The 27,575-nt window shown below is 33.8% G+C and overlaps 1 protein-coding gene across 7 annotated transcripts in view; it reads left to right on the top strand.

Annotated features, from left to right (window-relative positions):
• The window catches only part of LOC115210705 (prominin-1-A), a 132,398-nt gene that overhangs the window by 48,713 nt on the left and 56,110 nt on the right, over positions 1 to 27,575 (top strand). For all 7 annotated transcript variants that reach the window (XM_036502043.1, XM_036502045.1, XM_036502046.1 and 4 more), the window contains exons 3-6: positions 16,230 to 16,291; positions 18,751 to 18,956; positions 19,739 to 19,868; positions 23,924 to 23,990. In XM_036502043.1, coding sequence (XP_036357936.1) covers positions 16,230 to 16,291; positions 18,751 to 18,956; positions 19,739 to 19,868; positions 23,924 to 23,990 — 465 coding nt within the window. The remainder of the gene's footprint in view (positions 1 to 16,229; positions 16,292 to 18,750; positions 18,957 to 19,738; positions 19,869 to 23,923; positions 23,991 to 27,575) is intronic.

Below are 27,575 nucleotides of genomic sequence, written 5' to 3' on the forward strand. Positions count from 1 at the left end.
TGTGGGCCATTTTCATGCCATTAATTATCCATTTTCACATACATTCTAACCAGCATTATATGAGCCAAAGAAGCTTGGATGTGGTTTTTCAACTAGCTAGAAATAGCAATATACTGACTTAAAAAACTTGAAGTATACATTAGACAATGTAGTTTGGTATAAACTGTCTAAAAAACAACAGGATGGTCTCAGCTGAAACAATTTTGATCATAAGTTTGTTCAAAGAAGCTTGATTTGATGTTTGGCTCTGACATGTGTAAAGGTATATTGAAATTAGCGTTATGATGTACACCTTTTTAAAACTATATTTAGAGGATCTTTGCAATACAATCTGCTATCTGGAATTGATTACACCAAAAGCAACTTTGAATACGAGTCAGTGATGTAGCCTCTTTGTAGTTACTTGACCAGCTAGAAATAGCTACCAAATTTTCCTGAAACTACAACTTAGTGTCTTAAAAGGGGGACACATTGGATAATGCAGTCTCTTTAATCAGGGATGCCTCGAGCTAAAGAGCAGCAATTAACTGTGTATAAAAACATATATGTATAATTAAAAAAAAAAAAGGTAATGAGTGGTAAGTGTCTGTGAAGTTGCTTGATCTGCATGAAGTAGCATTCAAATTTCCCTCAAAATCATACCCCTCCAAGTCTTGGAAAAAAAACACATTATATAACATAGCCTTAGATGTAATACCTGAAAAACAACTCATCTGATGATGTAATCTAAAGAGAAATGGGAAAATTAGTAATTTGAAAGACAATGCTATCCTATTATGTCTATAAACACATAGTTTAACCTGCTAAAGAGTTGAGTTGTAGGTACCCCTTCTTTGGTGAGTTTTTTTAAAATGATTCATGAGAAAACTCATCTCACATTTTGATTGAACTTTGTTCAGCAACATTGATTTTAGGGTCTTTAACTTTTCTTATAGCCCACTGATTACTATGATTCATTGGTTAAAAAGTTCTAAGCTTATGAAAGAGCAGTTGGCTTAGACTGCAAAGAGCTGAGCTGAATGTTGTGTAGTTACAAGTTTAAATCCCGCCAAACTGATTTTGCCTTTCATCTCTCCAGGATTGTTCATGTTTAGCCACTGGCCAACTTTGATTGAGCAAACCTATGGTCAAAAGTATTCCAGCTTTAACCATACGATTTTATAATTCTTTTTTTACAGGCATGGCTGTGTGGTAAGAAGCTAATTTCCCAACCACATGGTTCTGGGTTCAGTCCTACTGCATGACACTTTGGGCAATTGTCTTCTACAATAGCCTCAGGCTGACCAAAGCCTTGTGAGTGGATTTGGTAGGTGGAAACTGAAAGATGCCCATCGTGTGTGTGTTTGTATCTGTGTTTGTCCTCCCATCACCACTTGACAACCAGTGTTGGTGTGTTTATATCCCTGTAGCTTAGCAGTTCAGCAAAAGAGACCAGTAGAATAAGTACTAGGCTTTAAAAAAATAAATCCTGGGGTCAATTCATTTGACTAAAAACCCTTCAAGGTGATGTTCTAACATGGCCACAGTCAAATGACTGAAACAAAAGAATAACAAAATAAAAGATATACCAGTGTGATTTGAATGAGATTTGCTGCTATTTCTAGCATGTCATATAGAGACTCACTCGTTGTCTCCTTTCTTCAAAGTTATTGCTGTTTAGTCTAAGGTCATCCCTAGCAAATATTCCTATCATCAAAAGGCATTCCAGTTGCCATCATTGTGTCCTTTTTGTTCTTCAGATGGTGTATCTGGGATAACAATGTCTGTTTCTTTAAAACAGCTGGGTCTGCTTTCAGATAGATTTGACTGCTATATCTGGTATGTTGAGCAACCACTTAGAAGCCACCTATTTATATTATCACTAAATACAGTATGTGTAATCAAGAGAAAGTAATGATTTGATAAATGAAATTCCTATGTCAGTGTTTATTAAGCTTTTTGAAGATATTATAAGCGGAACACTTTAATACCCTTAAATTTATAAATATATCACTAAATCATTGAATCAGTGTTCTAGTTTGGCATCTCATCCAGTAAATCATTTCAGTTTTCTTTTCGGCTTGGGGGTTCTGTATTTACGTTTGAATTTTCTGGTGCATCTTTTCTTTAATAAGGGGGTTTTGATGGAGAATTAGGTGGCTAATTTTATCAGGTCTGGCAGTTGTTCAGATTCTACCTCAGCTCAGTGTGTGATCTCTTGGGCTGCAAGGTTTGCAAATAAATGTGTGGTAATTCTTAAAAAAAAATTATTTTGATCATTTGAAGAACTGCAAAGTAAGATTGAAATTTGCAAACAAAATTGAGAATTTGACTTAAAAATGAAAAACAGTCTAAATGTTCGGAAGCTTCATAGGTTTACAAATATTACTGTTTTGCATAGCATTGGCAGACTGATATTGCCACACTGGCGTCATTTGTTGTAAAAAGTAGCAATGTTTGTCACTAGTATTACTCCTTTTGATATCAACCTACCTGAGACTGCCTGTGGTTTTATAACATCAGCTTCTTGTTTTAAAGGTGATCTAAATTAAATCTTCCATCAGAATTTTATGTTAATTTGTTTCAAACACCAGCTTAATAATGACAAAATTATTTTACATTCATTACTTTAAAGATTAATTGAAATAAAAGTAGTGCATCTCAATAAAAATATAGTAACAAAATAATTAATAGATTTCTGTAGGTAATAACATCATCATTATCATCATCATCATCATCGTTTAGCGTCCATTTATAATTCAAAAATTTAAATAGAAGAACAAAGGATTGTTTTTTAGATAATGATTACCAGGAAGTGAAAATAGGAGTTTGTGATATTCATGCCTTTATCAAAAAAACTTGCTACATGTGTGAAGTGATCAAGTATTGAAATTGAATTTTTAAACTTGTAGGGTATCAAGCTCAGAGATGGGATTTTTAATTGCTTTATCAGCTAATATTTAACCTTTTTGCATTTAAAGTAACCATATCTGATTCAAATATTCTACCCATTTTATGTTGAAATCAGGTAGATCTGGCCTCTTTTGTCTAACTTACAATGTCATTCTAGAAATATACAATCACGTCATCAAAATCTTGAAGCTACAAGATATTGCATGATTAATTCAAAACAACTTGAATAAATAAGCATTACATTTGACTGTAATCTGAATGTTAAAAGTTTATAGAACTTTTTTTTACAGTCCTTGATTCTTGAGTGTTGTGAAGGCTGGACTTGATTTTGTTATTTTTTAGCTTTGTCAACAAGATCAACTCCTATGACTTGAGTGTTGTATTTACTGATGAAGAAAATAGACTTTGGATGACCATGCAATTGCAGGTGGAATCCCTTCATGTAAGAGTCACTGTGGTTCCACTAAGATTCTCATTCCATGTAAAAATAGCATTAGCCCCAGGTCAGTTCTCTGCAAGGACACCTATGAGCAGTTGTTCCAGTCTTCATCACTCTGAACTTCTCTCAGACATTGTATATCTAGGACTACCTTATTCAACATATCCTTCCTGTTTTAAGATGATGGGATGTAATTTGAGAATGATTTGGTTGCTATTTCCAACAAGTTGAGTCACCTTATGGAGGCTCTTTTAGTGGTGATCTCCTGTTACTGTCTTAAGTTCTTAGCAAACTGAGTGTGCAGCTTTGTTACAGTTTCCAGCTGGAGGTACAATGTCTCTAAAACTGTATTAGATTGAATTGCCAAGTGTACTAGCATCTGGAGATAGTTAATTAGGAACGTAGGTGGTGTATCTAGTTGTTAATTAAGATCAAGGTCAATAAAGGTTAACCAATACCCTAAACAATGGTTCTTCCACTATCCATTTGTTGTCTAATTAACAAAGCCATTAAGATAATTAATATTGAATGTGAAATGATAGATTTAGAAGTCAGTTTTCTTCTAAGTCAGACCTCACTGTTGTGTTAACACTTTTGTTATCATTTCTCTTAAAGTAACCCTTTTACCTTTGTTTCAATTAATTATGAAAACCACAAAAAATTTAGTAAAATAACTTTGTCATCATTAAGTTGGTATTTTGAACATACAATTTTGATGGAAGATTCTAATTTAGATCTTTTGCAAAAGGAAATTTCTATCATAGAGCCAAGGGTGGTCTCATGTAGGTTGGTATCAGAAGGTTTATATATAACTAGGCAACTAAAAAAATGCAAACTTTTGCATCATAATATGCCTGATAAAAGAAGAAACTCTATAGTATCCTAAGCATGTACATGTTCTGTTTAATGAGGAATCTAGGCCTAATTAGAATACTTTTTGAGGTTATGAGACTTGGAGAATTATACTTAGATTTAGCTAATTGTAAGTGAACTAGTGTTGCATAGAAACAGCACTTTTTAACTATGTATGAGGATTGAATACAATATGTAGCTAAACTAATGATCTTTTTCTTGGATTCCGAGACAATGTTCTTATAAGGTAATTGCATTGCTAATAGTCTAAACCTTAACATCTTACTAAGATTTATTTGCTAGCAATAACGTTATCTTTAGTGAAAACCAAGATGTTGAAGCATTGAAGTAAAGATCTCTGTATATGAATGCAGACATGATTGAATAGTTAAGGAATTTATTTTGTAACTATGAGGTTTGAGGCTCAATTTCACCCAGCAGCATTTTGGGCAAGTGTTTTCTAGCATAGTCTTGGGTCAACCAGTCTTGTTAATAGAATTTAGTCACCGACAGTGATAGGCTAAACCTGTTGCTGCATGAACTTTGGATGCTTTTATTAGAATCAACTTCCACTCGAACTTTGGGTGCTTTTATTAGAATCCACTTTGTTGCAAGCCTCCCCTTTGAGGATAACATCCTATATTCATTCCCCAGTTACAGAAGCCCTGAAAAGGGTCATGCATGCTGTCCTTTCTCTTCTAATTAATACCATTAAAAAAAGAAATATTCAACTTTCTTTGTCGCTTTCACCTCCCATATGGTTTAAATGTAAAAGTAGGAGGCTGTTATTAACTTGCAGTAGGATGGAATAAAAATGAACAGTAGCTGTTTTTAATCAGGAACTGGGAAAAACATCTCTCACAATGTGGAAATATTACCTTGCTTGGAAGTAGGTGAAAGTCATGTAAATATACATTACTCAAGGTTATTATTTGTAGTGATTCTATCAAACATATGTTTTTACTTTAATCACAGTCCTTTCATCCATTGGATTTGCTTCTGTATTCCTTTGTTGCAAAAGGTGGGACTGTTACAGTTTGAATGCCTTTCGTCATAGATCTACTCAATTAAGGTTGACTCAGTGCTAAAGCACAAGACCTACTAATTTCACAATTATGTTAGGGGGTTAGCAGGAAAGGTTAAATGAAGAATAATTATTTTTGTTTTTTGAAGTTAGTATGTATGCAATTTCAAGTGACTTGAGAGTTCTAATAATGTAAAAGCAGACTAATGGTTAAAGTACCAACTAGTAGGCATTAGTTCAACTCTTACCAGATACTTATATTGGTTCTCTTTTATATTCTTTTATTCTTTTACTTGTCTCAGTCATTTGACTGTGGCCATGTTGTAGCACCACCTTGAAGAATATTAGTTGGACAAATCAATCCCAGGACTTATTTTTGAAGTCTAGTACTTATTCTATTGGTCTCTCTTGCCAGCCTGTTAAGTTACAAGGACATAAACACACCAACACCCGTTGTTAAGCAGTGATGGGGGGACAAACACACATACAACATGCTTCTTTCAGTTTCTACTCATAAAGCTTTGATCAACCTGAGGCTATAGTAGAAGACAGTTGCCCAAAGTTCCACGCAGTGGGACTGAACCCAGAACCATGTGGTTCTTACCATACAACCATGCCTTGCAGCCACATTTAATTTAAAACAGCACTACTGTGTATTCTTGTTGCTTTATCGACTATGTGTTGGGTGGTGAATTGGTAGTTGTTAAAGCATTGAATAGAATACCTTGTGTTTATTCCAGTTCAATTCTCTTTGGGTTCAAATCCCACTGTGGTTAACTGTGTGTTCCAACCTTTCAGGCTGATGAAGTACCAGTCAAATGTAAAAACTGATGGAATTGTTAAAACATTGAATGGGATGCCTTACAGTATCTGTTTCAACTCTGTACATTCCAGCCATCCTCACCACTCACTATTCCTAGGAGGGTTGTGAGAGGTAGATTCTTCAGGCAACTTCTCCGTAGGGTCCTATCAGAAGCAACCATCATTACACTTTCTTGTGTGATTGAGACTATGGATATTATCCAACCAATTTCATTTGGTCAACTGCAGATGTGGTCTGGCCACTGGGTTCATGTACTTCCTATGGAAGCCCCTCTGGCACCACTGCTCTATCTCCTGGAAGATGACTCTCCACATTTATGGAGCAAACATATGATCCCTCTTGAAGACCCTGACAAAGAAAATTGATGGCTTCAATAGCAGAGCCCTGAGAACTATTGAGAACATCAGATGGTACCATCATGTTTCCAACAAAACATTATGTGCACACATGCATCAGCCCGTAGTCTCCTACCTCATAGCTATCCATCACATGCACTGGTATGGACAAGTCCTTTGTCTCCCACTAGATCATCCTACCAAGCTTTACTCTCATTTGATGCAACAACTGTGGGCTGTATGAGGCTTGTGGCACCTGATGGCTGGATGTGATTGAGGGAGATCTCTAGAGGCTTGACGTCACCTTGGAGGATGCAGAGGGGCTGGCATGGAACTGCTAGCGATGAAGAGCACTGGTGGACCTGATCAGCTCGATGCATGATGTCTCTGGGACCACTAACCTTGGTTGACTCCAACTCCATTAAGCAAGGGCATGACCTACCTATTTACCTCTACCCCTAGGTTTCCAGTTGGTTCTCTCAGTTTCAAAAATTGGTCATACAATCTTTTCATCTGCACATTCCATGTTCAAATCCCATCTTATGTCACCAGAAAATAGGTCCTTTGGGACCCTTTCAAAAATTGGGATACACTAGGGAAGTCCATCAGCAAATAACTGAGCACTGGAGGAATTTCAAATGCTGTGCAAAATTTATCTATTTGAGAAAGCTAACTAAAACCAATACTGTAGAACAAGCTAACAAAATCCATTTGTTGATTGTACTATGCTCCAGGTAACTTCACCTAATATTTATCTACATGTATTCTTAAGTAGTGAATCATACCTTAACCTAGTTACACTATTGACGTTTTTGCTTATTAAGTAGACCAATGTTCTATTTGTTGGCCAGCTGTTACTTTTCTATTAGTATTATCTGAGATATTGTCAATGTAGCATTTAGATCAGCAATTGCCTATGTGGAGCTGTTTCCAAAATGGACATTTTATAGGTACAGGCTTGGCTGTGAGGTTAGGAAACTCACTTTGCAGCCATGTGGTTTTAAGTTCAGTCACACTGCATAGCACCTTGGCCAAGTGTTTTCTGCTATATCCCTGGGTCAACCAATGTCTTATGATTGAATTTGGTAGATGGAAAGCATGTGGCAGCCCATCATATATGTATATATGTGTTTGTTTCTGTTTGTCCCTCACCCTCCACTTCCACCATTCGGCAACCTGTATTGGTTTGTTTAAGTTCCTGTAAATTAAAGGTTAGCAAATGGGGCCAATAAGAAAGTACCAAGCTTAAAAAGATAAGTACTTGGGTGAATTTTTTTGCCCAAATCCTGCAAAACAGCGCCCCATTATGGCCACAGTTAAATGACTGAAACAGGGTAAAAGAATGATTCCTAATGTGTTGTTTTGTTTATTGTTTCTTGTATTTTATGATGCGCTTTTCTTGTGAAGAAATTTAGGATCAGAAGAGGAAATTAAGAATAAAAATAAAAGTTAAAAAGGAGTAATGGGCTGAAAAAGGGTTAGAAATCAGTAATTTAGATCAAGCATTGGTAACCTTTTTTGAGAAGCAGGTCACATGAGACATGACTTATCAAGTGAGGCACACCAATTTTCCATTGGTTGTTCCATTGAAAAAGTCTTGTGGGTTAGTTTGCCCATGACTGATTTAGATGGTCATTAGGAGAAATATTAATGTCAGAGGACTACCTGAATAAGTATTAGAAGAAAAAAAAAAAGAAACCTGCCTATAAAAACATCAAACTGATCTGTGTATATGTGCTTGTGTAGCCTAATATTTTCGATTGTAGGTTGTCAGTTTCTATAATATTGTTATCAGATATGTTCATATTTTCTGCTATAGCTCAGAAGAAAGGCATGCATTATTTCAATATTGGAAAAGACATCCAGCTTGAAGATTCCTCTTACATTCTTTACATCTCAAATTGTTATAATAATGTTATGCATCAGATATGATAACATTAACAATATAATTATTTAAGTAGCATTTCATTTAATGTTGTTTTTATATGATAACCTATGGATTGTTGTAATATGATGTCTAGTTGAGGTTAAGGCAGTGCATATTTGGTTTTAATTACATGTCCATATTTGGGTAGGAAAATGCAGGCTGGGTTGATGTGCCATTTCATCTAAATTTTCTATACCCAGTAAAATAAAGTGGTATTGTGACAGCAAAGTTTTGAGTTTCTTATTTAACATTTTTATTTGAAGAAAAGCTAGTTTTATGTTTCTTTACTTTCTTATTCACTTAATACTTAGTAGACTATTTACTCAGAGTAAACAGTTTTCTTATTTAATAACTCTATCAGTATTTAATCTTTAAATATTATTTCAAAAGTCTGTCTTTTCACACCCTTTCTCATAACAGCTATTCATCTCTCATGAAATTGTAAAGCATTTACCTAGACTACAACCAAATTGTTCATATTCCCAAAAGCAGTTTTGCAGCTAATGTTGTTAAGTTCAGCCTGTTTGTGGTGTCCACCTATTAAGAATTCCTGTATAAGTCATGATTGTGTTTAACGGAGATTATCTTCTTTAGCTTCACCTCAGGCCTCTTGTTGATTCAACTACTTTCTGAATGTGTTGTAGCTTGATTCACCAAACGTGGTGAATGCAGCTGAAGTTTCTGGTATTTGCACTAGTATATTTACTTACCTTTCTTCACTTGTTCCAAAATTCAATATGACAAAACTTGCAGTAACTTCAAATACTGAAACCCTTGTACTAGAAATTTCCAACTGAAACTATCACACACACCTTAATAAAACACTCACAACCTTTGATAATTACTTATTCAGAAAAACAAACTTCATCATTATCATACATTCATATTCTATGCTGATATAGGGCTGGACAAGTCATTGGGATCTAGGTCAGTTGTGATCAAGAATCTTCCTAAACAAGCTTGCAAGCCACATCTTGTTCATATATTCTGTTTTGACATGATTTATGGCTGGGTACCCTTCTTAGTACCAATTGTGTTGAAGGCATTTTATCATGGTAATAGCTCTAGAGAAAGTACCATGTCCTTGACAAGATAAAGCTAAAGACTGACTGTATTGTCTCTGCTTGTTTGTCAAATTTTACAGAGAATACTGGATGCATTTTATCATAGCTCTAGCATTAAACAAGTTACCTTTTTCCACAAGATGAAGGCAACCAAATTTTATGTAACCAAAATTGCTATAAAAGCCTGAGGTTGGACTTTGAGAGTGGTAGATATTCATTTGAACATATGCATTTTAAATACTCTTTTCACAAACAAGTGTTTATTTTCACATAATCAACACAATTTTGTCACCATGCATTTGTTTTAAAAAAATGAAATCCACTTGATTAATAAATATCTAGGAATCTTGCACTACCATTAATCCATAAGTCACTACTATTCTCTCTCTTCCATTCTTTTATCATTCTGTGTTTTTGAAGTTGCTGATCTACATCATCTTCTCCTACTCCTTTTGATGCAAATCCTCTAATCTAAAAGTATTTATAGTTGAATCAAAACTGTTCATAATTTTATGTAAGAACCTTTTCTCAAGTTTTGCTCCAAAACACCAACTTAATATAACTATTTATCTCTTTATATTCTTGAATATTTTCAAAGCTGGAACACATGAGCAGAGTATTAACATTTAAAATGTGGTGAGGAAAGGGTTAAAAATACCTCTCCTGTCACATTCACTAATGAATTTCACCATCCAGTCTTTCTTTCATAGTACTATATCCTGATTCCAGTCATCATCATTATCACCATCATCATTTAATATCCATGTTCTATGCTGGCATGGGTTAGATGGTTTGACAGGATCTAGTGTGTGCAAGGACTGCATCATGCTTCATTGTCTGCTTTATGAGGATCAGCTGAAAAGTTTATTGGCTGACCAAGATACTCTCTTGGAATGTGACCAAATGAGGTTTATTTTTCAACATAGACCCCCTTGTGATCCACACACTTCTTCCATTGATGTTGTAGTGCTTGGATCCCATTGGTGAAGAAATTTACATCCTGTTAATCAAAAGAAGTCATCAATAGCAGACATGACATCATTGTCACTGTGATACTGATTCCTAGCCGAGTGTTTTTTCATGTTGGGGAACAGATGATAGATGATAGCCAAGCATGCTCTGCATTGACTGTACCTCGTTATTCCTACTCTGGTTCAGAATATTCTGAAGATACTGTACCATGGTTATCATCCTTCCTTTTCACACTAACTGAAACACTATCTAGTTCAGTTTATGTTAGCTACAGTATTATTCATCTGCATTATTAATCTGCAGTGAGCTTTGATAATAGGGCCGTTGTAGTGTTATGTTTAAAAAAAAAAAAACTTTAAATCATATAAAATATTCTAATCATCTTTCTTGAAATATAATTGAGATCTCAGATTAAGCTATATTTAAAAATTTTCAAATATAGACATTTTGTATCAGATATTCATCTAAAACAATATAGATCAGTATTTCAGTTTTGACATTGCCTGTTGTCAAAAATTGAATAAACTTCATACAACTATTGACCAAATTTAAAATCCTGTCAAAGTATGTCACATACTTAGGTATGCATCAAATACTTTAGAGGAGAAAAAGTAATGCAGGAAATGGGAAATTATTTCAGGATATGAATTATTTCTGTGACCCATCTATTACCTCTTTATTTATTTATTGAACATACATCATCTTTCCTATATTCATGAGAAAGAAAATATTAGGTGTGGGTGTTATGTGTGTATTAGAAATAAGTTTTCTTCTGTGTATCAGAAATCTGTGTTTATTTCTCTCTTTTTATAAAGTCAACTAAATAGACTTTGATATATCATTGATAGTATAATCTGTGTGGGAAAGGTGATGTATTCCATTCTTTTGATTAATGTAAAACCTTCACAAGGTTTTTTTTTTTTTTTACTGTCTTCCGTTGTCCAATTTATACAATATAAGGAGATTTAATAAGTTTTGTGTTAGATGTTGATCGTGCTCCAGCATGACCGCACCCACTTGACTGAAATGCAGAAATAAATAAATAAAATATCTCTTAAGTATCTTTTGTCTTTTACTTGTTTTATTCATTAGACTGTGGCCATGCTGGAGCACTGCCTTAAAGGGTTTAGTCAAACAAATCAACTCCACTACTTAATTTTAAGCCTGGTACTTATTCTAATTGGGCATTTTTGCTAAACTGCTAAGTTATAGGGATATAAACAAACCAATATCAATTGTCAAGTGGTATGGAGGAGCAAACATGATGTCACACACACATGCAAGGGGCTTCTTTCAGTTTCTGTCAACCAAATCCTTTCGCAAGGCTTTGGTCGATCTAGTGCTATAGTAGAAGACACTTGCCCAAGGTTTCATGCACTGGAACTGAACTTGAAACCATGTGATTGGGAAGTAAGCTTTTTACCACACAGCAATGCCTGCAGAAAGTATTTACTATTTGCTTTGACATTTGAAACTTTTAAAAAATGTATTCCCTTTTAGTTGATAAATAGAAATTTAGTTTTCTGATCACCATAAAAATATGAAAATTTTTGTTGTGATTGTAATATTTTAGGTAACATATGCTATCACACTGGATAAGTATAAGTGTAATTTATCAAGGCTTTTATCACTATCAGCTTTTAATTGGGTCAAAATTGTTCCCTCCAAAATCTGATACTTATTTTGCTGCTTGATATTTTTGCTTATAAATGTAATTATCATTGAGAAATAATTAAAATTCTTTACTAATTAGTAAATAAATATTTCCTTGGATTTTTGCACAAAATACTTAACTCTTTGGTACAAGTTCCATTTTGTCAAAGAATAAATGTTGAGGAAGCTTTTTTGCTTTAAAATGTTAATGGAATTTTGAATATGTAAGTTTATGTAAGTCTGTAAAACAAAATGAGTGGGCTTCTGAAATTGCTCAACCTGCCAGAAATAGCAGCTAAATTAATCTCGTTACACTATACTATCTTAAAAATGGAAGGATATGAAGACATAAATATGCCTTAGATACACTGTGTCCAGAAAAAAAGGAATGGCATAGTCACAACTGCAATGCCTTTCATTATGGATCTGCACAATCAAGATTGTTGTGCATGTGGTGGGCGGGGCTGAACAACCATGAAAATGTGGTTTAACCTTTTAGCTTTCAGATTAGCCTGTCAAATGTAATATTTATTTATCCATATTGTTTTCAATTAACCATGCGTTACCTTGTGGCTTTAAGATTTTGATATTATGATTGTCTATCTTGAGAATAAGATTGTAGTGTAGGGGCGAGAGGCCAGATTTGGCTGGTTTAAACATAAAACCAGTAGGGTATTTTGGTGAAGATACAGTTTCATATTCAGTCAATATAGTTATCATCACTTTTATGCTCATTTTTTTTCATACTCCCATAGTTTGGAGGCGATATTTTGTGACAATATTCTGTTGTTGGATAACCTTTCTGACATAAAACCTTGTTTTTGAACGGTACTTTATTCAACTGTCTTTGCATGTGGCACTACCAAACTGCAGGACATAAAAAAGCTGCTACTAAAACTCGTCAGTGTGATGATAAACACACACACACACACACACACACACACACACACACAATGTGCCTATTACATTGTTTTTCTATATTATTACATATTATAATCCTATATTATCATATACTGTTTTGTTTACCTGTTGGTAAAACTTATTTATGCTTACATCTCCAGTTTACATAAAGAATCTGTTAACATTCAACTTCTGTTTCTCTCTCTCTCTCTCTCTCTCTCCTCATTTCATCTGCTTATCTAAAACTGGTTTTGTTATTTGTATGAATTGTTAGATTTCTATTTTACAGTAAGCTTTCTTCCTTTATTTGCACGAAGCTGTAATATTTTCCAATGAAGCACTTCATCTGGAACATTAATGTTTTCCTCTATTTATACACATCATTTTCTTTTTACCTTCCTCCTTTTATTATATCAACTTTAAGCTGATTATAATCACCATCTAGAATTTGTGATTATATACTTCAATATTCAGTGGTCCCTAATTTCAGCTTGGTGGTTATCATGTTAGACTTTAAAATTAAAACCAGTGATCTTATTTATATGGCAATTTCCCAGAAGTCTTTGAATTTCATTTATATTGCTAGGGCAGATCAAATGAATCCTTAATTATAACTGTGATACTGTATGGTAATAACATTTGTTTACATTTTTGTCAGCCCTGATTGAGTGGATTCTAACCATGTCCATCCATCTTTTCAAACTATGTTATCCAATATGTCCTATCATTTTTGAAAAGACATTTTTTTTTAGTGAGACAACTATTGAAATACTTAGCTAGAAGCAAACCACTCTGTTTTGTTGTCAACCTGAGACAAATGGCTTGTGATAGCTACACAAGCAGTGTAAAGAGGGGTTGTCAGCAAGGTGAGTGTTAGTAAAGAGTTTAGCAAATATTTTACTGTTCTAGCTGTATACATCAAATCTTGACTAACAGCCCCATTTCTGCTTATTATAGCTCTCAAGGCCATAATAGAGAAATTCTATGAATAGTTCATAGGAACTCCTAATAACCTGGTTCTCATAGCTGACTCAGTCAAAGATGAAGGAAATTGAAAATTTTGAAACAAAACTTAGAATTGAAAGGCCTCAAAGTAAATCCAGCAAAAAATAAGATTTTAATTTGATGAACCGTAATGCTATTGGATAAGTGGTTGTGCTTGACATGTAGACAAGTTGTTGTTAGAAGTTTCGTTTATTGCTAGTTGTCACTTTTTTTTTTTTTTACTCCTGTATCACTCATTATAGGTGAAGGCATATGGCTTAGTGATTAGGGTATTTGGCTCATGACTGCAAGGTTGTGAGTTCAATTCCCAGCAGCATTTTGTGTCCTTGAGCAAAACACTTTATTTCACAGTGCTCCAGTCCACTCAGCTGACAAAAATGAGTAGTACCTCTATTTCAAAGGGCTAGCTTTGTCACACTGAATCTCCTTGAGAACTATGTTAAGGGTACACATGTCTGTGCTGTGCCAGGCCTCATGCACGTTAATTTCATGAGCAGGCTGTTCTGTTGAGCAGATCAACTGAAACCCTCGTTGTTGTAACTAACAGAGTGCCATCACTTGTTGATTCTGTCTCTCTTTCACAATCACCAAAAAATAAAATAGAAAACGGTTGAGATAACAAGAGCCAAGTTCATAAATTATGTATAATTTCATTCTCTTCAACTAAAAAGAAATAAGATCAGAAATATTTATATTGTCTAGGTTATGTTGCTAAAAAAGGAAAAGGGAATATCTTAGTGAATTTTGATGTATGTTTTTTTTTATACACACATTTTGTATATTTATGTATGTGTATGTATAAAGAACAAGTATGGTAGTCATTTCCAAACCATGTGGTTTTTGGCTCAATCTGTGTGGCACTCTAGATCACATGTCTTCCTCTCTCATCCCCAGACCAACCAAAGCCTTAAAATTAGATTTGGTGGACAGAAACTGAAAAGAGGTGTGTGTGTGTGTTCGTTCATGTGTGTCTGTGTTTACATTTGTTCTTCTGGAAATTGCTGAACTACAAGTAATGACATTCTTGGTATTTCCTCTATCAATAAATTGTCTGCTAGCTTTGCATCTTCAAAGACATTCCTCAAGTACAGAAATAAGAGATCCTGTACTTGAAAGACAGAGACGGGTTAGCTACAGGAAGTCATCTAGCTGTAAAACAGTGCCTCAATTAACTCCCTACCAAGCTAGAATTAGCATTGAAAATAGACATGAAATGAACAAATGCATACACACAAGTATATAGGCATCCCTTAAGTTACGGAAGTATTGCATTCTTGAAAATTTTGCTGTGACATGGAATTCCATGAAGTGGGAAGTATTTCCCTTTAATTTTCATTAACTATGGAGTTAATAGGAAATATCTCTCACTTTATGAAATTCCGTGTTATGGCAAGATTTTCAGGAATGCAACATTTCCATAATGTGAAGGATACTTTGTGTGTGTAACATGACTAGTGACCAAGACCTTTGGCAATAGGCAGGGCATCCACCTGTAGAAACCATGCCAAATCAGACGGGAGTCTGGTGCATTTCCCCAGCTTGCCAGCTCTTGTCAAATCATCCAACCCATGCCAGCATGGACAACAGACATTAAATGATGATGATATATATATGTTATATATCTTGTTTCAGTTATTGGTCTGCAGCCATGCTGGGGCAGACACGCTCCAAGGCAATTGGGGGTTACAAAGGGAAGAGTTGAAGTACTCAATGCATTTAGTAGAGCTTATTCATTTAGGTGAAACTGAAGTTATGCTGCTCACTTCATTGTGTGTGTGTAAGTAATGTATTTGGTCATCCCATGAATAATGCAGTTTTTTTAATACTTTTTTTATTTTTTCAAAATTAAGATAAAGTTCTGTTTTAATCTAAAATATACTCTTTCATTTTCTACGATGCTCTTCCATCTGTCTGGTAGACTTGCAAGGCTCCTCTTTCAAAATTCACTTGTGATGAAAAATACTCCTCCTGTACTCTTCTGACCTCATCTACAGATTTTAATATTCTTTCCACTTAAAATGATTTTGAAGACTACAGAATAACTGATTAATGAGTTACTGTTAGTAACTCTTCAGAACTTGCACTAAGAATAAGGACTAGGTAAAATTACTACCAGCTTTTGTAGCAAGTTGATGCAAGTAATTTATCCTGTCCCCCTCTGACTTTTAGTTTATGCAATTGAAAATACCGCATTATTTATGGGTTGATCCAATATTTGTGTTCTTTAGCTTATTACTTCCTCATGCCTATACATCTGTGTTTGTATCCACCTAAGCAAGGTTTATCTTCATCCTTTGCATACTTGTTTTGATAATCATTTTGTTATTGACTTTTTTTTTTCAGATGTGCATAGACTTGCAAGTGATAATGCCTACCAAAATAAAGAACTGAATGATGTGAAGAAAGTAAGTTGGTCTTTTCTAATGGATGGAAATATACTTTACAATAATTTATAATTCATTCTCCATTCCCTTCCCTTGTAAACAATATTTTTCTCTTTCATGAAGTCTATTTTCTAATTAGCTTAGTTGGGAATTATTTACATCCTTTATTTCACAATTAATAGAGTGTTATTTGAAATCATTATTGGCTGTAAATATTCTGTTTAGTAATTTATGTAGATTGTAGAAGAAACCACTTTCTGGTTAGGTGGTGTTTCTTAGTTGATGCAGTTTTCTTTTCTTTTTTTTTTTGTGTGTGTGCTGATACTCTTTTGGGAAAAAATGTAAATTGTTTGTTTGACTCCTGAAATGCCAAGACAAGAAGAAAACAATTTTTATGCTATTTTTGAAATCCCCGAAGCCATATGGAGACTTAAATTATCATCTATGTTTGTGTGTAATTGAATATTTCCCAAACTAGATCATGACCTTCATATTGTGTTTAACGAGATGCAATAATTTTGGTATAAAAATTAGTAAACAATGAGACACAGAAAAACAAATTATGAAATGCATATATTAAAATGTATATATATTACTCAGAGCTGAATGTTTTAAGTTTCATGCTTTTTCACAACAATACCTCTAATAATGATTGCTGAAGGAGTCATGAAACTTAGGCCTCTTGGTCTGGGTAATCTATATTACTAAAATAGCATTGTGTATGAGAGGGGTAGGATCCCCCTAGGAATCAAATAATATAATGTTGTATTATTAAATCAACATACTATTTTCCATATGAGAGCAAACTAACAGATTGTGTTTGCTTTTTTTTTTATTGAGTAATTACTGTTCATATAGAAATAGTGAAAGTTCTAATTCAATCAAAGTTAAGTATCCTATTTTATATGTAAAGAATTTTTTTTTTTGCTTCCCAGCCACATTGCTTCAGGTTCAGTTCCACTGTGTGACACCTCAGGGAAGTGTTTTCTGTTATAGCCTCGAGCTGACCAAAACCTTGAGTGGATTTGGTAGATGGAAACTGAAAGAAGCCCATTTGTGTATATATAATATATATATATATATATATATAGTGTGTGTGTGTGTGTCTGTCCCCTGCCACCACTTGACAACCAGTGCTGGTGTGTTTGCATTGCTGTAACCTAGTGGTTCAGTAAAAGTGACCAATAGAATAAGTGCTGGAATCAGTTCATTCAAATAAAAGATTCTCCAAGGTGGTGCCCCTGCATGGTCACACTCTACCAACTGAAACAAAAGATAAAAGATCATCTGTAGATGCATGTAGCTCATGGACAAGTACATTCATATTAGAGAATTTAAGTCAAAGTTAAGCTTTGCAAAGTTGTAAAATACAGGTATACAGAGAAAATGAAATGAATAATCAAATATGAATGCAATTTCAAAACACCAGTGTTTCACTTTAATTGCAGAAAGCTGTGACTGCAATTTGGTTTCAAATATAATGCATAGATATGATGAGTTCAAGTTGATGTGTTTTACCTCAGGGTCATCCCAGCAGTGTTATAGCCTCCCTTCCACCTCTCAGGCAAATCAATGCACTTGGTTGTATAGTATTTATTCACTGCAGGCTATAGCATGAAAGATTGGTGCTCCCTTGATTACAATGATGAGGGTTCCAGTTGATCTGATCAACAAAACAACCTGCTTGTGAAATTAATGTGCAAGTGGTTGACACTCCACAGACCAGCATACCCTTAACATGTAACATATATAACAATAACACAGATGGGTTGGGGTTCACTACAGCTGTTTCAGAGGTGTTCTTTTCTTGATCAACAAAAGTGTTACATCATGCAAATAAAAAAGTTTTCTTCAGGTGAATTAAGAATAAAAATTTAACACTTAGTATTCCTAGTGTAAGTTGACTCTCCCATCAAGGTTACAGATGGGATTTTTCCATCTGTAACTTAGATGGGGGGGTCACTGACATACTATCTCTGGCTCTACCTTGGTGCTTTTATTATCTAAATACCTGATTCTATTGGATCCTGAAAATTTTATTTATATATATATATATATATATATATATATATATATATATATAAGAGAGAGAGAGAGAGGTGTTTTAGTTGTTTGCTTTTTTTAAATCATTTTAAAAATCATTTGTCATCATCATTAATGGACAACAACTTCTGCCAAGTGCATTGAAAATGAGAGTACTTGTAAATAATTTATTTAATATATGTATTTTACAATTTGTCTTTGTCTTGCATATGTGTGTATATATATATATAATCAGGACCTTAAAAGGTAAAATATCTTTGAAGTTAAATATGCTTTTGAAGGAATTCTGAAATGAAGTGAGGGAAACTGAGGAATGTGTAGATGAAACGAGCGAAAATGGCTGTGTAAAGATGAATTGAAAGGTAAAAGAGTGATCATATTTTGATATGATTTAAATAATAATATTGAATCATTTTATACATATTTTATCATTGCAGATAGTACTGTATTTCATTGGTTATTCAATCTGTGTTGCCATTGGAATTCTCTTCATTATATTAATACCCCTTATTGGCTGTTGTCTCTGCTGTTGTCGATGCTGTAACAGATGTGGAGGACGACACATGAAATATGATCCCAAAAATGCCCGATATAAAAGAAGAACTTATGTTACATGTTTGGTCATTTTGAATACAATCATATTGTTAGTATAATTCTTTTTCACAATTTCATTTTTGATTTTATAGACCGAGTGTCATCTTTTACTAACTTGTCAATTATGGATTTCAATTAATCTAGTTAGGAATTTTTTTCAAAGTTTCATAGTTGTAAGACTGGAATACTTTGGATTTATCTTTTACATCCTATTTGTTTCAGTCATTGGAATGTGGTCAACTTGAAGAGTTTTTAGTCAAATGAGTTAATCCTAGTATTCATTTTTGAAGCTCATACTTATTTTGTGGGACTCTTTTGCTGAAGCATTAAGTTATGGGGATGTAAACAAACCAGTTATCAAGTGGTAGTGACAGACAGACATACATACAATACACACACACACACACACACAATGGGTTTCTTACAGTTCTCTCTACCAAATACTCTCTTACAAGGCTTTTGTCAGCCCAGAAGACACTTACCAAGGTGCTACACAGTAAAACTATACTTCCTTTAACCATGTGGTTGGGATGCAAACTTCTTACCACACAGCCACACCAGCACCCATAAAATAGTTAAAGGTTGCCTGTGGGGAACTTACAATCAGCAGTAAAAACTATCCCTATACCATGTTATAACATCAATGATTGAAGGAAATTTCCATTTGAACCTGACCATGATTGTCTTGGTAAAGGCTGAGATTCTCTTTTATGAAACTAGTGATAATTATAAATTCTATTTTATTGAAAATGTACAATATAACCTATACTAAAACAGCTTTTTTTTTCTTTCCTTTCTTTTTTTTTTTTGAAAAAAAAAAAATTATTTCAGATTTGCTGTTGTCTGTACCTTTATAACAAATGAGCTCTATAAAAAGAGTTTTATTGATAACACTGGAGTTGTTCAAGATCTCTCCAAAACAACAAACACACTGCAGTCTTACGTGGATCAATCAATTAAAGTAAGTTTTATTTTTTTTCTTCTATTTTTGATATTTAGTGTTTCTTCAGCTTTGTCTCATTTTTTTGTAAAGAATAATTAACTTTGTTAAGCTAACAATTTCCCTACACTCATTTTTCAAATTTTGACTTCTTTCTTCCAAAATAAACATGCAAAAAAAACCATAATCATAATTGTAAGATTCAACTTAGTTGTTTAGTTGGTATAAATGTTAAACAATAATGGTTTATGTTTCCCTTAGATCAGTTTTAAGTATAATACATACACTAGCTTATCTACTCAAGTGACCTTTCAAGGTTCAATTTTTTATATGGTTACCAGTCTTTAGTCAATGATAGTTCTTCATTCAGCTGCTTCTGACTACATCCATATCAACTCTGCCTTGCTATTTGATAACTTTTAAACATGACATATCCACTGAAATCTGTCAAAACCATATGTTGTTATAGCTTCATAAAGGTGTGGTTGTAAAATTTTGTCAATCTCTCTTCCTGACAAACCCATCAACATGTCATTTTAACTTTTCATCTTGTCACTGTCAATGTTTTTTTCTTTTCTTTATGTTGTAATGTCCCAAATGACTAAAAACTCTGGTGTGGTGAAGCTTCAGTTTGCATACATTCCTATTTTCCTTTATTGTTGATTGCTCCATAAATATAGCATTGCAAATGACATAAAAATTGCTCATCAATAAATTTGTTTGTATAGTGGCACACTGAAACACATGCATCTGTGCACACACATACACACTAACAAGACTGACAAGAATTATCAGAAATATCAAGTAGAATTTGGCTTACAAATTTATATCGGTCTGTAGGTTGTTGAATAAATCTACATGTTGATTTTACACACACACACACACACACACACAAAGAGAATTAGAATTGATAATTCTTTATCTAATGTTTAAAATACCCAACTTTTATTGAGTTGGAGAAGTGCCACAAATGAAAAACTTCAGAAATCACTTGGAAGGATTTTAAAAAATAGGTCAGGGTGTAAGGGGAGCATAAAACAAAAGTGTGAAAAGTAAAGGTGTTGTATAAAGCGAAACTTTCCTGAGAGGGAAACTGTTACACAATATTAGATTGGTACCAAATTTATATAAAATTACTTTCACTGTACAAGTCATATTATAAAATGTAAATGACTTACACAAGGTCCCTTGCCCAAACTGCCCCAGTTTACAGATGCAAATAAATATTCTGAAATATAAAACATTTTGTGACCCAAATACTTTGGATCAATGCTTATTAACTTTGTGTGTATGCGTGTGCATGTGTTAGGGTGGTGGTTTTACGAAGATATATAAGCATGACTGTATGGTACTAGGTTCAGTCTCATTGCATGACACTTAGTTGGGCAGGTGTCTTCTACTATAGCCCTGGGCCAACCAATGGGAGACAAAAATTGTGTGGATGTTTGATGTTTGTGTGTGAGAATGTGTGTGTGTCTGTGTCCTCCCACCATTCTTGACAACTGATATTGGTTTGTTTATGTCCCCTTAACTTACTGGTTTGGCAAAAGAGACCAATAGAATACGTACCAGACTTTAAAAAATAAATAAATACTGGGGTCAGTTTGTTTGACTAAACTCTGAGTCAGAGTCCCAACATGGCTGCAGTCCATTGAATGACATAAGTAAAGTGATAAACAGATTTACTATTTCACTTCTTTATGCCATTAAGTCTTTTTCCATTTAGAATATTGTTCTGAATCATAGGCCAAAGTTATTTCTTGCTAATATAAGATATAAAGAGGGTGGCAAGCTGGTACAACCATTAGCATGTGAGGCAGATGCATAATAGCATTTTGTCCATCTACATTTTGAGTTCAAATTCTGTTGAGATCGACTTTGCCTTTCATGTTTTTGGGGTTGATAAAATCAGTTCTAGTTGATCACTGTGGTTGATATAGAGTTACTTCCTCCCCTGGAATTGCTGGCCTTGTGCCAAAATTTGAAACCAATGTAAGCTATAAAGCAAATGTTGACATTGTTGCTGTGTAGTCTGAGAATCAGCCTTGATCAAAGTATTCTCACAATGACCCTGCCATGTTTTTGTGGGGAAACTCTTAGGACTACATTTTAAGTGAATCCTTTCTTTTCAAAGGTGGTAGGGTGTGATCTGAGAAAGATTTAACTGCTGTTTCTGATAGTTTGAGCAACTACTTAGAGGCTCTCTCATAATCTCAATGTTTAGCATGTTTGCTGGAGCTGTAGATTTGAATCTAAAGTTGTAAATCTCTCTCTCTCTCTCTCTCTCTATATATATATATATATATATTATATATATATATATATATATATATAATAATTATTTGAGGGAATATAAATCCAAACTTAGAGGGGAAAAAAATTCAATTTAGAAATACTAAATCAAATTTCATACAATATAATATATATATATATATATATAAAATTAGGAAAAACCCCACCTTTTATCAATTCAAAAGGAACGATTAAATTACACCATCTAGAAAATTACATATAATAGAAGTATTAAAATTAAAATAACGATAAAATATCAATGGTTAAGTAAATTGCAAAAAACATAATAAAAACGTATATAATTGGTAGAATATATATATATATTGAGACAACAAAAAGCAGGAAAAACAACAAAAATCAAAGGACATACATAGTGAATGTATTAGGTCAACAGAGAAAGTTTAAGATGGAGAAAATAGCGGGTGTGATGTTTCAAGTATGGCTCTTTGTTGGATAGAGGTAAACGTCTGGAGAGAAGGGAAAAGAATAGTCTGAGAAGAGCATTGAATTTTATTTCTCTTTCTGTTCAGCTTGTATATATGTTCTTGTTTATATTTTTATTGATATGGTCTTTTCATTCCCTGTAATGAGCAATGACTTTCAGTAGCGGGGATAAATTGCTATATAAAATTAGCTCTTTAATTTCAAGTTTCATTAGGAGGTCTGTTAGTGCATTATACACCCTTTATTCCATATTATTATAATTATTCCATAATTATATTTTATGATGATCAGAGGGATGGTTCCTGTTATTGCCCATAGATAAACATGGACAAAACTGTGAGCGTATAGTTAAGTAGTTTAGGTTTGTCATCAGCTATGTGTATTAATTTTAAGCAAAGTATACTTTGTCTAACTTTTACTTGTTTCAGTCATTGGACTGCAGCCATGGGTTTAATTGAACAAATTGACCACAGTACTTTTAAATCTGCCACTTATTCTATCAGTGAGACTGAACTCAAGACAGCATTCCTGTGTCTATATTATTATTTATTATTTTTAAAAATAGAGTACCTTGGGTTAATTTGAGTGGTTCTGAGACTAACAAAGATCAGTTCCCCCACCCCAAAAATTAGTAAAATTTTTGCCCCCAAGCTTTTTGTTAATGAGAAAACAAAATAATTTGCATTCATATTATTCCTTTTTCATGATGGTTTTATTACTTTTATTAAATATTGCAATTTTTTCCTTACTTTTTTCAACCATCACTGCAACCCTCCCTATGAGAAACAATACCCCTCTTTCTCCTCCCCTACAAAAGATTGTAGCCCTTAGCCAGTCTTAGAAATTATTCTTATTGATGACATTGTAGTGTAGTGTGAAACCTTCATCAAATCAAGTTGATATCCATTCACAGCCTTATTCATTCACTCATTTGAGAAAACCATGTATCTCTCATAATCTCATTTCAACATTCTTATAAATATGAGCCTTTATATCTGTGTAAGAAATTTTTGTGGCAATAGATTCCCTGTAAACCAAGTTTACAATCCAGTTTTAATATAGGAACAGCATAATGGTCACAATTTCTTTCTCCTCTCCCTCCCCACCTGTCTAAACAGTTATTTCATTCTAGTATAAGAAAACATTTAAGTTATTGTGTTTTGCATTTCAGCTATAAAGTATCAGCCTTTTCCTTATCAGTCCGCTAGTAATCTATTAAACACAATAAAATTTAAACTTTAATGGTTTTATTAAAATATCAGACATACTTGTCTATTGAAGCCTGATCACATAATTGAGTTGACAGAAGCTAAAGTTTTGGGGTTTCTTTTTATCAACAGGATATAAAGACTATTACTCGAACGGAAACTAAATCTTTGGAGAAAAAAATATTAAAAGAAGTTGATGGTAAGAAACGTTTTTAATTTTTATATGACAACTACAAATGCTGAAGGTTTTGTTCATTTCATTAATAGCCAGACATTAATAACTTATGTAGTGTTGGATTACATGTTACTTTAATCCTTTCATAATTTTTTCAAAATGTCTCCCATTTATGCTATCAAAATCAAGTTCCTATATCCTGGACTTCTGGCATTTCCTCATTATTTTACCATACACTTTACCATGTTTAATTTTAAAACATTTTTACTCTTTAAAGTAAATACTGGAGCATCAAATTAAGTGTCTAAAGTTTTGTACCCTTTGGGTATAAATTTCATGCTTATAGGAGGGCCAATAAAATAATTGCCAGCAAAGTACAAAGTTCACTTCAAAGGTAAGGTGTATCTGCTATTTTCTGCAGGTCAAACTACTACATAGAGGTTCTTATAGTCATCATCATCATCATCGTTTAACGTTCGCTTTCGATGGTGATGATGAATATAAGAACTTAGTTTGTTTAATGATCTAGTCATTTATATATGAGAGCACTGCTGAATATTTTGTCATCATGTAGTGTATCTGGTATAAGTAACCTTGGTAGAAATCATCCTTTTATCATCTTGTTTATATGAACTTGAAAGAGAAGTATCCATATTGAAAATGTCTTAGCTCACATATAGGGGAGCTAACTGACATATCTGTCTTAGTTTGATAACCATTAAGAAATTGCTGAAACGAGTTATCTTCAGACTAGATATCAGTCCTAGTGCTTCTAATGATCTGGACTCCAATAGAGATAATCTGAGCCAAGTACTGTTGGTTAAACTGGCTGATGGATTAAATCTATGTATTTTAGTTATAGCCTGGTGAAATGATTGTGAAGTTCACTTTCACGATCACTAAGTACTGGCATCTTGGGTAAGTGTCTTTTACCATTGCCTCAGATTCTCCCAAACTTTCTGAGTGAAATTGGACAGCCAGAAATTGTGTGGAAGACTGTTACATAGATTGTACATGTAATGAATTTGTCCAGCTTTGTCACATTGTGCCCTAGTAATTCCCCCTGAGAATTACATTAGCCCTTTAGCACTTTGATTACTCAGTCAAGCATAATGCTTATTTATTCACATTGTTTTTAATTAATTACGGATTTCTTCATAGCTTCAGAAAATTGGTGATGTGATAGTTTAATTTTAGAATGACATTGTAGAGTAGGTGTGAGAGGCCAGACCTAGTCGATTTGAACATAAAATGGGTAGAATATTGGAGCTGGATATGGCCAGTTTAAATGCTAAATGGTTAGGAGTACACATGTCTATGAAATGTTCAGCCACTTAAATGCTAATTCATTGATTAGGTAGTTCACTTGATTAAACAATTGAAATGTTATTTGTTGAAACCAACAGAAGTCTATTTATTTAACTTATATATTGTATATAGAATATATATATAATCTTGGTATAAAATTCAGAAAATGTTTTAAGTTGTCAGAGTAAGTCCAAAATTGCAATAATTTCATTACTAATGCCATCTTTGAAACACACCATAAGTTTTGTATAGCAAAAACTATATTTTAGTTATACAGCCTAACATTAAACATGTTTTTTTATATAAATGTCAAAATTCTAGGGGAAAATATCCCGTCTGTGTCTGTATGAGAAAATGGTTGTAATGCAATAAAAGATATACAGGTTTGCTTCATAGCCATGTGGTTTGGGGCTGTACCCCACTAGGGTACCTTAGACAAGTGTCATGTAGCCTCTATCTGGCTACATGACACTTGTAAGGGAAAATACTAGATGGAAACTATGTGGAAACTTGTTATGTATATGCATAAATGTTTATAGTCTATGTGTCTATGCATGAAATCATTTGTGTGAATCCTCCACCCTCCTCAAAAACAGTGTTGTTACATTTGCATCCCCTGTATACAATACATTCTGAGTTTCTGTGCCCTTTCAATTTAACTTGTGATGATTGGAATAAAAAAAACAGTTCATTACTTGAAAAACAAGTGATGATTAGCAACAAGAAAGTGTCATCATTTAATGTCCACCCCTTGTGCTTGCAAGGGTTGGCTAGTTTGACAGGATAAGATTAGCTGCAGGGCTTCATTATGCTCCATATCTGCTTTGGCATGGTTTTCTCTTGCTGGATGCCCTTTCTAAATGCACTTTACTGGGTGCTTTGTGGCACTGGCACTAGTGGGGTTGCCAACCAACTTGCAAGTCTGGAAAGAACAAGAAGAGAGGAAAAAACCCTCATGACTTAGTAAGGTCATTGATTATTTGAGAGGGTGAGGAGGTGATTTTATTCCAGGGACAAGCACAGGTATCTTGATGTGGAGAAGATACATGGTTACTCTGCTACTATGTGTGTAGGTGAGAGGATCTGGGAAGAAGGTAGGATGGTTGTTATGGGGTGCCAGAGCAAAACCCTTAAGCAAGAGCTCTGGCCATAAAATTTTCATCCAGCCCATTTTAACATGAAAAAAAAAAACCTGTGTGAAAGAAACAATCATATTCAACCTTATTGAAAATCTCACTTGAGCTGCCTTTAACTCTTATTATTTCAGCTCACTGATTATTCAACACCTTGTTATCTTCATATTTTGTCATAGTGATCATTCCACTATTTTAACTACTTATTCAATCTATTATTTATTGCTTCAGTGTTTTCAATATATATATATATATATATATATATATATATGTATATATGAAAGAGAGAGAGGTGACACCTTTATAATTGTTAAAATTAATTTAAATCTGAAATTATACATTTAAATTATTTTTTAAAATATGAATATCTAATATTTAGTAAACATACCTTTTGCATTTTTCAATATAAGGACCCTATTAAGCATACTACTAATCAGATTACAAATATTCTCTTGGGGAATTTCTTGCCAAGTTTCATGTAGTAATCTCAAAAGATCTGGCTTTGAGGATGCTTTCTTGTTCTTTTTATGAAGTGACCTGGCCATTGAAACTTTTTAATGCCATTCTCTTCTAACCAATATTGAGTCTTTTTCGTCATATGACAAGGAATCCTATCTTCCATAAATAAAGAGTCTTTTTTAATCATTTCACTGCTGGAAGAGTTTGGAAGGAATCCTTTCTTCAATATGGACACCTATTTATCTGAGTTTGTGTTTCCCTCACACTCCACCAGCTCTGATTGACCATTGCTCTAAATTGCTCCCCAGACCATCACAGAATATTTGTTGTGTTTCATCGATGGCTGTAACCTTTTCACATCAAATTCTTGATCACAGAGACTCCATACCCACTTTCAACCACTGTCAGAAAATACAGCAAATCTGGACTCATCAGAGAATATGACAGTGTCCCAAAAAGCTTGTTGCCTCTCCACCACCTCACTGGCCCAATCTTTTCTCCACTTGATATTGGCTGGTCAAAGAAGTTACTTCATTCTTACTGCTCTGTCATAATAGCCAAGTTTATGGAGATACCTGACAACTGTTCTGGGACTGACATCAATTTGTTCTGCTATGTCAGTGGCCTTGCAACGAGGATTATCCTCCAAGTAAAGGGTCTTGTCAGAGGGCTCCAGTCGACCTAGGTGAGGTGGACTCCTTCCCTTTTC

This window comes from Octopus sinensis, linkage group LG4, assembly GCF_006345805.1.
Source record: "Octopus sinensis linkage group LG4, ASM634580v1, whole genome shotgun sequence".
Classification (NCBI taxonomy): domain Eukaryota; kingdom Metazoa; phylum Mollusca; class Cephalopoda; order Octopoda; family Octopodidae; genus Octopus; species Octopus sinensis.